Below are 17,591 nucleotides of genomic sequence, written 5' to 3' on the forward strand. Positions count from 1 at the left end.
AGTTCCTTCTCAAACTGTGTGCAAGTGTATCTAGAAGAATGGATGCTATTTTGAAGGCAAAGGGCGTCACACCACATAATGATTTGATTTGGATCCCTTTAGTTCATTCGCTTTGCATTCACTTAATTGACAAATTAAAAAACCCTTCTATTTCTGAAGGCACTCCTATTTTGCAGCATTCTCCCCACACAGTACTGTAGTACTCTTTTACTGTTGCCTATTAACCCCTGCCGCAGCCAGAACTCAGAAAGACATAACTTTAGATTCTGGTACAATCCTATCTACAGGGTTGGGATTAACTTCATCATTGGTGGGGTTCAACCACTCGGACCCCACTGATCACTCCATTCATGCAAGGACTATCAAGGCTCCCATTTTTTTGGGAGGACACACATGTGCACCACCACTCCATTCACACGGAAACTTTGGGAACCTTATTCTTGGGATCAGGGAGGGTCTCAGCGGTTAAACCCCCATGATCATAAAGTCATTCCCTTTCCGCAGGGGAAGGACACGGATTACTTACCGGTAGTCCCTTTTCCAGGAGTCATCACGACGGCCCCATTACATATGGAGGTTGCCCTCTGACCCAGGTAGGGACAGGAAGAGTTTAAAAGCACCTCCCTTTCCACCCATGCTTCAGTGACTTATAAATCATTACGGTGGACAATGTTTACTAAACCAAATTTTACCTTTATTCGGTCATATTTACATTTGAAGAACATAAATTATTCTTAAAGGGGAGGGAACTATGGGCCGTCGTGATGACTCCTGGAAAAGGGACTACCGGTAAGTAATCCGTGTCCTTCCAGAGCGTCATCCCGACGGCCCCATTACATATGGAGTATACCAAATTATACGTGGCCCTAGGGTGGGACTACTGCCTGAAGGACTTTACGTCCGTAACTCAGGTCTTTGTCCGACTGGACGTTAACCCTGTAATGTCGGGTAAATGTATGTATACTCGACCAGGTCGCCGCCTTGCAGATCTGCTCGGCAGACGCCTGGCCTTTTTCTGCCCAAGAGGAGGAAAGAGAGCGAGTGGAGTGAGCTCTAATTTTTCCCGGAGGGTCGAGACCCCTGGCTTTATATGCCTCTTGGATGGCGGTCTTGATCCACCTCGCGATGGTGCTCTTAGTTGCCGTCTTTCCTTTTGCCGGCCCCTGAAATTGAATGAAGAGGTTATTATTTTTACGGAAAGAGCGGGTGGCCTCTAGGTACGCTAGAACAGCTCTCCTAACGTCTAGGTTATGAAATTCTCTCTCTTTCTCGTTACGGGGATTTTGACAGAAGGAGGGCAGAGTGATCGTCTGCTCCCTATGAAATTTTGACACTACCTTCGGAAGGAAGGCTGGGTCTAGTTTGAAGGTAATCCTGTCGTCTTGTATTACCATGTATGGTTCAATACATTGTAATGCTTGCAATTCCCCTATTCTCCGAGCCGATGTTATGGCAACTAAAAGGGTAACTTTTAGTGTGAGCAGCCTCAAGGAGAGTTGTGAGAGGGGTTCGAAGGGGGATTGGCAAAAGCTAGTTAAGACTATATTTAGGTCCCAGGTAGGAAAGGTTTCTCTAACAAAGGGTCGAAGCCGTTCTGCCCCTTTGAGAAACCTACGCACCCAGCGGTGTTCTGCCAAGGGAAAATCTAGATAGGACCCTAGTGCTGCTGTATGGACTTTAAGGGTTCTAGGACTAAGGCCTTTTTCTAGGCCTGCCTGCAAAAATTCCAGGATTACGGGAATGTCAATTCCTGGGATTTTCCCTGGCTCTATTTTACAGAACTCTGTGAATTTTTTCCATATCCTATCGTAGATGGCTATCGTGATAGGTTTACGGCTTTTTGTTAGGGTAGTAATTACATTATGGGAGAGTCCCTTCCCACGCAGTATCATGCTTTCAGCATCCATGCTGCTAGCTTCAATTTCTCGACCCCTGGGTATGTTAGTGGGCCCTGGAGGAGAAGATCTTCTACGGCTGGTAGTAGGAATGGACCCTGGATCGCCAAGGCTTTTAGCAGGGGATACCAGGGCCTTTTGTCCCACATAGGGGCAACTAGTATGACTGACGCCCGGCTGGTTTGGATTTTCCTGAGGGTGCGGGGGATCAGTGGGAAGGGAGGAAAGGCGTAGGCTAGGTCCATGTCCCAGCTTTGGGACAGGGCGTCTACCCCGCGTGGATTGTCTCTGGGGTTCAGCGAGTAAAAGTCCTGGCACTTTGAATTTCTCTTCGTGGCGAACAGGTCTATCTGCGGTTCTCCCCACTGGCAGATTAGTTGGTCGAAGACTCGCTGATTCAGTCCCCATTCTCCTGGATGGATGCTCTGTCTGCTCAGGAAGTCGGCAGCGACGTTTGTGGACCCTTTTAAGTGGATCGCTGAGAGGGACAGCACGTTGGATTCCGCCCAGCGGAGTATCTCTGTTGCCAGTCGTTGCAGGTGCGGGTGTCGCGTTCCCCCCTGGTGACGAACAAATGACAGAGCTGTCATATTATCGGTTAGGATTTTGACATGCCTTCCTTTTATAAGGGGTTCTGCCGCCTGAAGGGCTTCCCAGATTGCCCTTAGTTCTCTGAAATTGGATGAGCGTTTAGCTACTTGGGGGTCCCAAATCCCCTGTAGATTTTGGTCGGCTACTTGGGCTCCCCATCCCGTTTTGCTGGCATCTGTTGTGATGGGTACGGTAGATTCTTGTGACCAAGAGGTACCTTTGCTTAGGTTCCTCTGTGAGGTCCACCAGCGTAGGGACTCTTTGACTCGGACGGACAGGCTCACCTTCTTATCCAGGGATGTCTGCCGTTTGTCCCAGTTGGCAAGGATAAATCCTTGTAATTGCCGGGTATGGGCCTGTGCCCATGGGACTATCTGAATGCAAGCCGTCAGGATGCCCAGCACCTTCATTGTTTCTCTAATGGAAACCGCCGTAGCCTGACAGAAGGATTTTACTCTTTGGGTGAGGTCTTCCTTCCTAGATGATGGAAGCCGGGATTCCTGGATGTGGGAGTCTAGTAATACTCCCAGGTACACCTTTTGTGTACCAGGGTTCAAGTCGGACTTCTGCTTGTTAACTATCCACCCTAAACTGTTTAGGGTGGATAAGACCATGGATAGGTCTATACGCATGGTCTTCTCCGTCCTTGACACCAACAAAAAGTCATCCAGATACGGAAATATGCGGATCTGATTCCGCCTGAAGTAGGCTACCATCTCTATAACGATTTTCGTGAATACCCGAGGGGCGGTGGAGATTCCGAATGGAAGGGCCGTGAATTGGTAATGTTGGATCTTGTCTCCCTCCCGCAGAGCAAACCTCAGGTACTTGTGATGGGCTGCCGTTATTGGGACATGGTAATATGCATCTTTAAGATCTATGGTGCACATTACACTATCTCGATCTATTAGTGGGACGATGGATCTTACTGTTTCCATCTTGAATTTTTTGTACGAGATAAATTGATTTAGGGCTTTAAGATTAAATATGGTCCTAATGGAACCATTCGGTTTTTTTATTAGAAATAGGGGGGAATAGAATCCCTCACCCCTTTCGTAATCGGGGACTTGTGTAATGACCCCTAGGTCCTTAAGTTCCTGAACGCCTTTTATGAGGTTCCCTTGTTCCTGTAGGGACCCCGGGGAGGTTATAAGGAATCTCCTAGGGGGTAGCGAGTGGAATTCAATTTGGTACCCTGCTTCGATTATTCGGAGTACCCAGGGGTTAGACGTTACCCCTTGCCACTGGCTTAGATAGCCCGCTAATCTACCCCCTGTTTGTTCAGGGGAGGGTTGGACTTCCTTACCCCGACCTCCCTTGGGGTACGACCATCTTCCAGTCTTCCCTTTCCCTTTAACTTCGGGAGGAGGCTGGCGCATCCTCTTCGGGAAGGATGGTTTCCTGAAAGGTTGTCTGTCAGGCAGGGTTTTACTCTTGTCGCCGACTTTTTCCAGGATTTTGTCCAGGACGGGCCCAAACATATATTCCCCTTGGAAGGGGATGGCGCAGAGCTTATTTTTGGATGTAATGTCTGCGGCCCAAGTCTTCAGCCATAGTGCCCTTCTCGCTGAGTTGCTGAGGACTCCGGTTTTTGCCCCGTATCTTACCGTTTCCGCTGATGCGTCAGCCAGGAAGGCGGTAGCCATTTTTAAGAGGGGGAGACAGCTGGCCAACTCCTCTCTGGGGGCCCGATCCTTTATGGAGGCTTCTAGCCTGTTTAGCCAGAGCGCCATGGATCTAGCCACTGAGGTTGAGGCTATGTTAGCCTCGATGGTGAGGGATGTTGCCTCCCAGGCTTTCTTCATTAATCCGTCGATTTTTTTATCCATCGGATCGGATAGCTGGGAGGTGTCCTCGAAGGGCAAGAGGGTCTTCTTGGCCACTTTTGCGATCTGGATGTCCACCTTGGGGGTTTCCCTGTACAGGCGGACGTCCTCGGTAGCGAATGCGAGCCGGTTTCGGATCTCTTTTGGAACAGTGATCCTTTTTTCCGGTTCCTGCCATTCATCTGTGATCACTTGCTGCAGCGTCTGGTTGACTGGGAACATGATCTTTCTTCTAGATCGGAGGCCGCCAAACATCTCATCCTGGATTGTTCTCGGCGGGTTATCTTCCTCAATTTGCATTGTTTCCCTCACCGCCTTGATGAGGTGCGCAATGTCGCTTGATGAGAAGTAATATTTCTTCTCGTCTTCTATGGGAACTGGTGGGTCCTCTAATTCCCCTTCGGACAGGAGCTCCAGCGATTCACCGGAGATCGAACTCGCCGACTCGGTCTGTCTAGGTCTTTTAGGGACCCGTGACGGACCTGGCTGGGCCTGGGGAAGGGACGCCATGGAAGCCTGCAGCTCTTCCCTTATCATGCAGCGGATATCGGATTTGAATGCTGCTTTCTCCTCTGCGAGAATTTTCCCCGTGCATCTGTGAAGGCAGAGCAATTCACTGTTATAGCAGTGCAAGCGTTGGATTCAGGAGCATTACTTGCGGTAATACACTCACTCCTCGCATAGGGGTTTTTTATAGCTCTCCTCGAGCCTTTTGTTGCAGAGGACGCATTTTTTCGATTTTTTCCTCGGGTCCATTTTCTTTGGACCCTCCTTATCCATCTACCCATGAAAGTGGGGGAGAGGGGAGACAAGAAAGGGAACATATATGCATCCGCTGTACAAGTGACCATTTGCGCATGTTTTGGCGTATAGCCTACTTACAGTTGGTAGGGTGTCAATCTCTCCCTCACGTGCTGAGCTGTCGCGGGTAGACATACTCACATACACTTGTCTGGCAGTCAGCAGGAACCTCCATGGAGTTTAGCCTGCTTTTATGGGGAGGATTTTCAAATTTGGCGCCATTTCCGGGTTTTCGCCGGTAGCCACGCCCCCTACGTTGTGCGCGTGACGTCACCACGCCGGATGACGTCACCGCTATGCGCCCGAGGTCCAGGGAGGCCGCCGCTGCCGTTCCCCTGCCAGGAGGAACTATCCCATCACAGCAGCGGCGGCCCGAACATGCGATCCGCGCGAGGGAGACCAGCGCTACTGGGCGACTGACGGCTCCGTCGGCAGCGCAGGTCGGGGATGCAGGGACTCTTGAGTGTGCGGCCCCGACCTCTACCCCTCCAGGGGGGCCGCACAGCGTGCGGTAAGTATTTCTTTGCGGTAAGTCTTCTTGCCTCCGCAGCTTCCTATCTCCTGCAGCTCTGGAGCTGCTCCTCTGTCCCACCGTAGGGACAGGAAGACACTGAAGCATGGGTGGAAAGGGAGGTGCTTTTAAACTCTTCCTGTCCCTACCTGGGTCAGAGGGCAACCTCCATATGTAATGGGGCCGTCGGGATGACGCTCTGGAAATAACGTTAGATTTTGGTACTGCCTTTTAAATAGGCATCGATGCATAGCAGCCATCAGAGCCTTAGTTGGGCCCTGGGCTGCCATGCTAACCCATCGGCACCATGCATTCATGTAACAAGAAAAGTGCCGATGGCGCACCTGAGGGGTTACCCTCCATTCGGATGACTGCTTGGATGCGCGGGAAGCTTTGACTATGAGCTCTAATTAGTTAGCAGACACAAGCAGAGCCAACTCAACTTATGGGTATGAAGTGCACTCTGTTCCCAAACCTGCTCCTTACACCCGTTAGGACATGACATTTACGTTACGTGGCTGGGAAGGGATTAAAGTCATGACGTATTACATACAGTATATCCTTGGCAATGCAAGCATGAACAGTGCTATATATCCTATGTGACAGTGTAACAGCTCCTTACGACTCCTATACACTGTAGGCCTGTGAGAAAAGCAAAAACCATACTTACTGATGATGTTGCTGAGCTCGAGAGGAAAGCACCAGTAATGTGAATATAGCAAAAGCTGCTCCGGGGACGGACCAACCAGCAACAGCAAATCCGGACCATTCCATTATTTCACCAAGAAAGTTTGCACCGGAAACATATTCAAAGAGCCCACCTTAAAATACAATAAACATATAAGCAATGGGGTCTGAAGCAGCATGTGGATTACATTTCAGTGGCTCCATTAAACACATCATGGTGTAAAGACAAGAAGGGGAGCTATAAACCCCAAGTAAGACGGCGGCTGGTCACATGCGAGTTCTGCAGGGCATTAGGGGGCATCTACAGAGACAGATCCCAATCTAAAGCATCAATATCTCTTAACATGCAAGATGGATGCAGGGGTGTCATTTCATCCTTCCCATCTCTGTAACCAAATACATGGTATATTCATTTAGGGCTCATTCAAAATCAGCGATAGGCCAACGCACACGGGTGGATTTTTGCTGCAGAATCCGGAACGGGCATCCACTTCTAAACTCCGAAGCAATAACCCTCTATAGTATGCAATGCAAAAAAAATAAAAAAGTCTTCATGCACATCAGCAAAAACAAATTGCGGTTTCTGCTCCATTTTTCTGCGATTACCATACAGACAGCTTCCATTGAAGTCAATAGAAGCCATCCGACCTGCGGCTGTCCGCAATGTTAATTCCGCTGGAAAAACAGGAGTTTAAAAAAAAAGGAAATGCGTATGTCCATGCAGACCGTCTGCAGTATAGAGAAGCCGGAAGAAGAGAGGTCCGTGTGGACGCCACCGCCTGCACACACAGGTATGCAGGGTCACCCGCCGCAGTCATGGTTTGATTCCGTGCAGGCCGTGTGTATGGGGCCTTAAAGCGTTAAAGTTTCTGCAACGGAAGACCAGAATTACAAGTTTCTGTTTTTATCTACCGATTTCAATGAGTTTTCAAAAAAAAAAAAAACCACACATGGGAAGCTTTTACTTTGCTTCTGTTCCATTAGGTTTCCAACTTTTCAATGGAACACATAGCGCTGCGATTGTGCAGCACCGTAAAGCCACGATTGCCTTAAAGCACGGGGAGTGACAACAATGGCGCCCCTTGAAGAATATCAGATTACAGGTTTTCCAAACGGGTTTCAATAGAAACCTGTGATTTTAGGCTGATCATTCTGACATAACGATCTCACTCCGTCTAGAATAGCTGCCCAATAATATTATATAATTGGAGGGCGGACGCTGTCTCTAACGGTCCTTTCCGCTCTCACTCTAGGTCTAGACCTTTTCTAAATATAATGCGGAATAGAAGTTAGGAGGTTTCTACGTAATTGGTAGGAGTGTAGGAATATGTCTAAAGGAAAGAGTACATGATTTTAGGAATTAACATCTTTGTTCGCTGCTGTCCTGCCCGACCCTTATAACCTCAGCGTCTTATATTGAGATAAAACATTCTACATTTCTTTAATAAGGGCAAATCATTTGCATCACATAAATTGTTCTCCGCGCGAGGGGATATTCATTCCGAGATAAGGAAGGGTGTTGGTTACCCACTTACAAGGAAACAGGAAGAGATACAATGCCGTCTTGGGTAATCCTAAAATTTAGAATTAACGACTTAGACTCATTAATCTTGTGGTAAGAAATATTACTACAGTTGGAAACCATTTTGGTTATTTCTGAGAATGTAGTTACGGGGAATGAACGGGTCATTGTTGCATCATCAGTAAAGAGTCGATGCTCCTGAAAGCCAAAATTATATTCCTTTAACTATTGGGGGGGGGGGGAGTTCTAAAGTTTCTCAGCCAGCGGTTCTGTAGTCAGAGAAAAAAATAATAAAAATCAGAGGGAATAAGGGGCATCCCTGTCGTGTTCCATTCCTTATGTGAAATAGAGGAGGGAGGAACATAGCTGAAGGGTTTTTAATCAGGGCCAAAATAACTGTCAAAATTGATCCCTCAAAACCAAATTTCTGCAGTACTGCCTACGGCCTCCAGGTATCCCCAATGGGTCCTATCAAATGCTTTCTTTGCGTCCGAAAAAAAGCAGAGGAGGCCCTCGCTTCACTTTAAAATATCAAGTAATATTTATTAATCTTCTAGTGCCATTTACTTAATGGTTTTTGACCAAAACAGGGAGATTCAATCAGCCTATTGGCCACAATCTTGGAATACATCTTAGGATCACTATTTAGTAATGAGATTGGTCTAAAGTTCTCTGTTCTATCTGGAGATTTACCCGATTTGGATATTATGGTCTGGATCCTTTGAAGAACATCCTGTTTAAAAATGATAGGATTGAAAATTTGCTCTTTTTGAGAAACAATAGTAATGTGTGAAGCTTTTCTGTAATCCTCATTGGTCCGGCCCCCGGCTCCCAAGGACTTACTGCATTTGAGTTGGTTTAGAACCATTTTTATCTCATACTGTGAGATAGGGAAATTAATAACATCTAATGTAGTTTTGTCTGAATGTTCGAGAATTCAGGTTTTGGGGAAACTTTTCAATATCTATTGTGGAAGATTTATTACCCGGGTCATCTTTTAAGTGACAGAGCTTCTTGTAATATTCAGCCAATGTGTTTATTTCTTAAGGATTGAGAATTTTTTATTTTTTGCTCTTATGAATGACTGTTGCTTTACCATATTTTATATTTTAATTTACTGTCTAGCCGTCGGGCTTTATTCCCCGCCAACAGTACACTATTTTATTTCTTTGAATATTAGTAGTGTAATATTTCTGTAGCTGGTGTCTAAGCTTTTCTCATTCAGAGTTTTTGAAACTCTTGATTTATTAGTATTGTCCGAGTGCTAATTTTATTTAATAACTCTTGTTTTAATTTGCCTGTTCTTTTTCACCCTTTGCAATCTAATTTTAGATTCAGGGTTTCCTAGGGGGCTTTCTCTTTCTGCCACTATACAATGGCGCCATCTGCTGGCTAGAGCCAGTACTGCGGTATGTGACATGCTGGAGAGGCCCCCCGACAACAGAAAGGCCAGTAATCTACAGTAAGAACACCCTGCCGGATGTCTTCCGACATCAGAGCTGTACAGGCTTCAATGAGAATGTCTTCAGACGTCACAGTGGGTTGGAAAGGGTTAACAGAGGATAATTTCATGAAATAACCTCTAAGGACCTTATGTGCACACCAGTTATTGAAAAGAGATGGGTCTGGGAGATGGCCATCTAACTCGATAAATATCGCCCAGAGCCCATAGATCCAGGGGGTTGAGGAGGACTCTATCTCCTCTGAAACCCTAGAATTAATTTAAGAGTTAAAAATCATGCAAAAGCCCGGACCCAGACGGCTTCTCCACCAAATTCTATAAACTCTTTAAGGATGAAATAGACCCTTTCCTTCAATGCAATATCCAGGAGTTTTTCCCATACAAGTCTTACAGGCTCATCTAGTAGTTTTGTCTAAACCAGGAAAGGACGCATCGGTCTGCGGTCACTATTGGCCCATCTCGCTCATAGACTTAGGCATAAAACTCTATGCCAAACAGATAATAGCAACCCGACTACAGCCCTGTATCCCGGCGGTGATTCATAGAGACCAAGCTGGCCTTATTTCTGGGAGAGAGGATAGAGACAACATAATAAAATCCATGTCCCTAGTGCCGACAGCCAGTTGCGAGGGATCCCAGCTATGCCTCTTGGTGATTGATGAAACCATAGCATTACATCATACTGCAGGACAGGTTTGTTCGTATATTAAACGTTCGCAGGTTGGGGAGTATCAATAGTTTTGTCATGTTGAAATCTAGGGGTCTTTGATGGCAAGCATGCCCCTTTTTTGCATTTATTGGAGTACAGTAAATGTAGGGAAAGTCCTTATGTTTAACGCTATGAGACTCTTTCTCCAGAAAGGGAGTTTCCTGGGCACTAGAGATGAGCGAGCGTACTCGGAAAAGCACTACTCGCTCGAGTAATGTGCTTTATCCAAGTATCGCTGTGCTCGGGTCTGAAGATTCGGGTGCCGCTGCGGCTGACAGGTGAGTCGCAGCGGGGAGCAGGGGAGAGCGGGCGGGAGAGAGGGAGAGAAAGATCTTACCTCCGTTCCTCCCCGCTCTCCCCTGCAGCTCCCCGCTCCGTGCCGGCACCCGAATCTTCAGGGACGAGCACAGCGATACTCGGATAAAGCAAATTACTCGAGCGAGTAGTGCTTTTCCGAGTACGCTCGCTCATCTCTACTGGGCACACAAAATAATCACAGTTTAGAGATTTACTCTCAAAAGTAGAAACCTTTTAAAAAGGGACTGATAAGACCCTATACATTTAAAGTCAATATTTTAAAACACAATTTTTAACCCCTTAGTAACCACCCCATTGTGTTTTTACGTTCCGGTTTGCTAGGCTTTAATCCCCAGGGCTGTAAAAATACGCTTTCTCTGGGGATTAAAGCCCTGCAGGCTGTGGACGTGGCAGCTCCATGCTGATGGTTACCGGAAGTAGCCGACACCCTGGAACTGTCATGGGGGCCAAGGGAAGCCTTCCCCCGGTCATGCGATCGCCAGTATCCACCGGATACGGGTGATTGCATTAAAGTAAATACAAAGTTTAAAAAAGTTAAAATTTCAGCTCTTCTCACAGTTCGGATCCGTGTGGGGAGCAGAGAGTACTCACCCCCGTCCTCCGCAATGTCCTGCAGAGTTCTGGTCTTCCAGGTCCTGAGGCCGGCGTCTAAGCACCAGATGTCAGTACGTCATGCGCAGATGGCTGGGAGGCCCGGGAAATTTTAAAACTCCCTGCTCCCGGCTAGTATGAGTAGCCGAGAGCAGGGAGCTGTCACCGGGATCTGCTGTATGCGGTCTCGGTCACATGATTGCTGTTATCCAATGGATAACAGCGATCACGTAAAAGTAAAAAAATATATGTTTGTTTCATCTGCCCCCATGTATCATATCCGGAGGGGAGATGAAATTACATACTTAAGGATCATGGATTTATCAGCGGACCTTACCCTGGCTCCAGAATGGTGGACGCATGCGCAAAATTCGCAGATTGCCGGGGTAATTTAAAATCTCTTAGCTCCTGGCTACTAAGCAAGCGTACCTGAGAGCCTGAAGTTTTTATCTGGGTTTGCGGTATACGATCCTGGTAACATTATCGCCGTTATCCATTGGATAACAGCAGTCTCCAGCGATGTCCCCCAATGGGATTCTTATCCGTGGACTTTTCCCCAGCTTCAGCACATGCGCCCAATCGCCAAAATGGCGGACGCAGGCACAGAAGCTGGGGAGAGCCTGGGTAAAATCTGCTTGCTCCTGAAGGTAGCCGAGAGCCTGGAGCAGCCACTTCATTCATATGTGTGCTGTACAAAAAAAAAAGTTTTTAAAATGAAACAATTGGCAAAAAAATAAATTCAAAAACTATGGGGTCAAAATAGATGAATTCCTTAAAGGGGTTGCCCCGCGCCGAAACGGGGTTTTTTTTCTTCAACCCCCCCCCCCCTGTTCGGCGCGAGACAACCCCGATGCAGGGGTTAAAAAAGAACACCGGACAGCGCTTACCTGAATCCCCGCGCTCCGGTGACTTCTTACTTACCTGCTGAAGATGGCCGCCGGCATCTTCTCCCTCGGTGGACCGCAGGGCTTCTGTGCGGTCCATTGCCGATTCCAGCCTCCTGATTGGCTGGAATCGGCACGTGACGGGGCGGAGCTACACGGAGCCCCATTGAGAAAAGCAGAAGACCCGGACTGCGCAAGCGCGTCTAATTTGGCCATTAGACGGCGAAAATTAGACGGCAACCATGGAGACGAGGACGCCAGCAACGGAGCAGGTAAGTGAATAACTTTTGATAACTTCTGTATGGCTCATAATTAATACACAATGTACATTACAAAGTGCATTAATATGGCCATACAGAAGTGTATAGACCCACTTGCTGCCGCGGGACAACCCCTTTAAGGGGTCTAGTTTTCAAAATGGGGTCATTTGTGGGGGGTCTTTATCGTTTCGGCCGCTCAAGGGCTTAAATCACCCTCAAGTAAAATGTCTGTTCTGAAAGCCACCGGCTGCTCTTTTCAGTTTGGGCCCCGTTGTGCATACGTACATAATATTAGGGCCACAATGGGTATATTTCTGAAAACAGAGCAAACAGGGGTATCCATTGTGGGGTGTAAATCCTCATTTTCATGTGCACTATAGAAAAAAAAACTGCCTTTCAAATGACATATTTGCAAAAATATGAAATGTTATTTTTTCTCCTGTAATTGCATTAACTCCTGTAAAGAAACGGTGGGGTCCCAATACTCCTGACTACCCTCAGTGAATACATTAAAATGTGTATTTTGTAAAATGGTGTAATTTGTGGGGGTATCCATCATTGTGACACCCATGAGCCTTTGTAAAGTTGGCTTGGTGTTCCTCAAAAGGTTAATAATTATTGTAAAATTTGTACAGCACCTAAATGGTCAAGAAAAAAAAAAGTTTTTCAAATGTGCATCCAGAATAAAAAGTGAACAGATGGAAATATATATATATCTTATCAAAAATTTGTACAGTATGTTTGCACATATTTGCGATATTGCAGTTGAAAATGTGATTTAAAAAAAATTCCCAATTTTGCCGCTTTTAATAAATACACAAATTCTACGGGCTATTTTTACCACTAAAATGAAGTACAATATGTGGCTAAAAAAAATGCCAGAATCACTTTGATAAGTAAAACTTTTACGGAGTTATTCTATGTTAAAAGTGACATATGTCAGATTTCCAAAATTTGGCCTGGTCCTTAAGGCGTAAACAGGCTTGGTCACTAAGGAGTTAAACATAAAAAAGGGATGATGTTGTGAAATCATTGGCAGACATACTAATAGGGGCACATAATGCCACCAAGACCCTATATACTTGTAAAAACAAAAGGTTATGAAAAGTCTTTAAAAAAAAAAATAAAAATTTGTCACGTCTTGCAGGGTGCATTCTGCTAACACACAAAAACCAAGTAAACCAAATAAATAAAACAATATAAAAAATGTCATAAATTGTGTTCAACGTGAACTCACCATCACTGAAGTAATAAAACCTTAAATTATATACTTTATTAAATTCCTTAAAATACCCAGACAAACAAAACAGATAATTGAGTCAATACATCAAATGTCAGAAATAACTGTAGATGTGGGGCTGGAGAAAAAAATTTATTTATTTTTTTTTTTTGCAGAAAATTGCATGCAGCATGTCATCTGCCCAAAAAAGTGCTATATGCACTTAAAAAGGACACGCACAAGTGTAAATGACTAATGGGTAGTCGACCCAATCAGGACGGCTCCACTCCATGGCGGCAGTTATAGTAACATAGTAGGTGAGGCTGAATCACCGACTTCATCACTTCTGAATAATCAGTGATATAACATGTAATATTGTATCGCTCAAGAATTTTAACAAAAAAAAAAACGATATAAATTGTATGACCACGAATGCAAGAAGTCTGATTGGTAAAGTGGGTGAGCTTGAAGCGAGAATGTCTGATGAAAACTATGATATAGTCGGAATAACGGAAACATGGCTTGATGAGAAGTGTGATTGGGCGGCGAATTTGCAGGGTTACAATCTCTTCAGAAGAGACCGAAGGAACCAGAAAGGGGGAGGGGTATGTCTGTACATCAAATCGAACTTAAATCCGAGACTACGGGAGTATATAGGAGTAGGAGATGAACAGGTGGAATCTCTGTGGGTAGAAATACAGGGAGGAAGAAATAACAAAATCCTGATAGGGGTTTTCTATAGACCACCAAAAGCAACAGAAGAAACTGAAAACTTACTACTAAGGCAGATAGAAGAGGTGTCAAAGCGCAACGAAGTAATTATCATGGGGGATTTTAATTATCCGGATATAATATGGGAGAACGAAACCTGCAAATCTCATAGGAGTGATACGTTCTTGAGAACAATTAAAGATAACTACTTTATCCAACTTGTGCAGGAACCAACAAGAGGGAGGGCCATTCTGGACTTAGTATTAACTAACAAACCGGACCGTATAAAGGGGGTGCAGGTTGAGGGGCACTTGGGGAACAGTGACCACAATATAATCAACTTCCAGCTGTCATTCAATAGGAAGCCTTATCAGGGAGCAACAAAGAAACTAAACTTTAGTAAAGCAAAATGTAATGAGCTTAGAACTACTATCGGTAACATTAATTGGGACAACATCCTCAAAAATATCAGTACGGAGGAAAAATGGGAAAAGTTTAAAAGGATCCTAATCACCTCATGTGAGCAGTTCATTCCCTTTAAAAATAAAAGAAACTCAACTAAAAGGAAACCAATGTGGCTCGACAAGACGGTGAGAGGGGCAATACACGAAAAAAAGAAAGCGTTCAAACTACTAAAGCAAGAAGGCAGCGGAGAAGCACTAAAATCGTACAGGGAGAAAAACAAACTATGCAAAGATAGGATCAAAATTGCCAAAGAGGAAGCAGAAAGACGGATCGCCAAAGAGAGCAAAAACAACCTGAAACTATTCTTCAACTATATTAACAGCAAAAGGATTTGCAGGGAGAGCACTGGCCCTTTAACAAATAATGCAGGGGGGAAAAAAAATAAAAAATAAATAAATTTAAAAAAAATAAAAATAAAAAAAAAAATAAAAAAAAATAAAAAAAATCGGTGAAGATGATGGAGGGAAGGCAAATCTATTAAATAGTTTCTTTTCAAGCGTATTCACAAACGAAAAGGAAATGCCACACGAGATGCAGGGGAATAAAATGAACCCCTCACAAAATATGTCATTGTCATGCCTAACGCAGGAGGAAGTGCGGAACCGGTTAAAGAAGATTAAAAAAAAATAAAAAAAAAAATAGATAAATCGCCAGGCCCAGATGGAATACACCCAAGGATACTAAGAGAACTAAGTGAAGAGATAGCTAGGCCGCTATATCTAATATTTCTAGACACTATCAAGACCGGTGTAGTACCATTGGATTGGCGCATTGCCAACGTGGTTCAAATTTATAAAAAGGGGAGAAAAAGTGAGCCTGGTAACTACAGGCCAGTAAGTCTCACTTCAATAATGGGAAAACTTTGAGGGGATTCTGAAAGACGCCATCGATGAGTACCTCAAGGAGAACAAGGGAATAACTCCTCACCAGCATGGATTCATGAAGGGTCGCTCATGTCAGACAAATCTGATCAGTTTCTACGACGAAGTAAGCTCTAAGCTGGACCTGGGAGAATCTATTGATCTCGTATATCTGGACTTCTCTAAAGCCTTTGACACCGTGCCACATAATAGGCTAATAACCAAAATGAGACAGCTCGGATTGGGTGAAAACGTGTGTAATTGGGTAAAAAATTGGCTCAATGATAGAAAGCAAAGGGTGGCAATAAATGGTGCGTACTCTGATTGGACCACAGTCGCTAGCGGGGTACCACAGGGCTCAGCATTAGGTCCCATTCTGTTCAATATATTTATCAATGACCTGATAGAGGGGCTGCACAGTAAAATATCAATATTTGCAGATGACACAAAAGTATACAATATAATTAATGCAACAGAGGACAATGTGCGGCTACAAACGGACCTGGATAAGCCGGGGGCTTGGGGAGAAAAATGGCAAATGAAGTTCAATCTGCATAAATGTAAGGTTATGCACATGGGCAGGAGGAACGGATGTCACAAATATACACTTAATGGGGTACCACTAGGGATAAGTGATATGGAAAAGGACCTGGGGGGTACTAGTGGATTGTAGACTAAACTGTAGTAACCAATGCCAGTCAGCTGCTGCAAAAGCTAATAAAGTCTTGGGGTGCATTAAAAGAGGTATAGGGGCGAAGGACGAGAACATTATCCTTCCACTATATAAGGCACTTGTCAGGCCCCACATGGAATACTGCATACAATTCTGGACACCGGTGCTCAGGAAAGATGTTACAGTACTGGACGGGGTTCAAAGAAGGGCAACTAAACTAATACATGGAATGAAGGGACTGGAATACCCAGAGAGGCATCAAAATTGGGACTATTTACTCTAGAAAAAAGACGGCTAAGGGGTGATCAAATAACTATGTATAAATACATGAGGGGACAATACAAGGATCTCTCCCATGATCTGCTTATACCCAGGACTGCAACGGTAACAAGAGGACATCCGCTACGTCTAGAGGAAAGAAGGTTTCATCACCAACATAGAAGGGGGTTCTTTACTGTAAGAGCAGTTAGACTGTGGAACTCTCTACCGGAGGATGTGGTGATGGCAAAATCAATAGAGGAGTTTAAAAGAGGACTTGATGTCTTTCTGGAGAGGAAGGATATTACAGGATATAAATCTTAGGTTAATTGTTAATCCGGGTATACAGACAGGTAGGAACTATTAGGGGTTGATCCAGGGATTAGTCTGATTGCCATTAGGGAGTCGGGAAGGAATTTTTTCCCCAAAAGGGCTAATTGGCTTCTGCTCTTGGGGTTTTTTTTGCCTTCCTCTGGATCAACACAGGAGGATAGACAGGCTGGACTAGATGGACATTGTCTTCATTCGGCCTAACGAACTATGTTACTATGTAAGAAAGGTGTTTAGGCCCCACTTATGGAGGGGCTTTTATGGAGGAGTTCCCCATCACCACATCCTCAGGCAGAGAGTTCCACAGTCTCACTGCTCTTACAGTAAAGAACCCCCTTCTATGTTGTGTAGAAACCTGTCCCTTTTGTGCTCTTCTTGATGCCCCCGATTATCCCTGCTTTACCAGGCATGGGAAAACTGAGAAGGGTTTTTAGTTATGTGTGACAATAAGGCCTCCCTCACACAGGGCGTTTTGTACAGCGTTTAGCGCTGCCTTTTCAGCCCAGCGCTAAACGCTGTACAACACTCCCATTCATTTCAATGGGGCTGCTCACACAGGGCTAATAACGCAGCGCCTTGCAACGCTGCGCTCTGACAGCGATGCAAGTTCTATTTTGGGGCGTTTTCAGCCCTGCGTCGCTCATTGAAATGAATGGGCAGCGGTTTTAACACTGCTGAAAACGCGGCAACACTTGGTGCCACGTTTTTGGCAGCGTTAACCGCTCGCCGATTTTCGGGGTGAGGGCTTGCAATAGAAGCCCTACCCCGAAAATCTGCCCCAGCTAGGTAGAGAGAAAAAAATAAAGTTAATACTCACCTAGCCGCTGCAGTCCGGGTCGCGGCCGCTGGTCTCTGCCGCTGATTCGGGCTTCCCCTGCATTCACAAGTCTATTGCCGTAGGCCAGGTTTGAGAACCCCGCCTCCGGCAATAGAGTGCTGTGATTGGTTATCGGCACGCTCGATGCCCAATCACAGCCCTTCATTGACTGTCTCAGCCAATCAGCGCCGGCAAGCTCTG

General features: G+C 45.4%; 1 protein-coding gene across 1 annotated transcript in view; it reads right to left on the bottom strand.

Annotated features, from left to right (window-relative positions):
* SRD5A1 (steroid 5 alpha-reductase 1) overlaps nucleotides 1-17,591 on the bottom strand; it is a 34,047-nt gene that overhangs the window by 938 nt on the left and 15,518 nt on the right. The window contains exon 4 of the mRNA XM_066579208.1: nucleotides 6,295-6,445. Within this exon, the coding sequence (XP_066435305.1) occupies nucleotides 6,295-6,445 (151 nt within the window). The remainder of the gene's footprint in view (nucleotides 1-6,294; nucleotides 6,446-17,591) is intronic.

This window comes from Eleutherodactylus coqui, chromosome 9 (genome assembly GCF_035609145.1).
Source record: "Eleutherodactylus coqui strain aEleCoq1 chromosome 9, aEleCoq1.hap1, whole genome shotgun sequence".
NCBI classification, from domain to species: domain Eukaryota; kingdom Metazoa; phylum Chordata; class Amphibia; order Anura; family Eleutherodactylidae; genus Eleutherodactylus; species Eleutherodactylus coqui.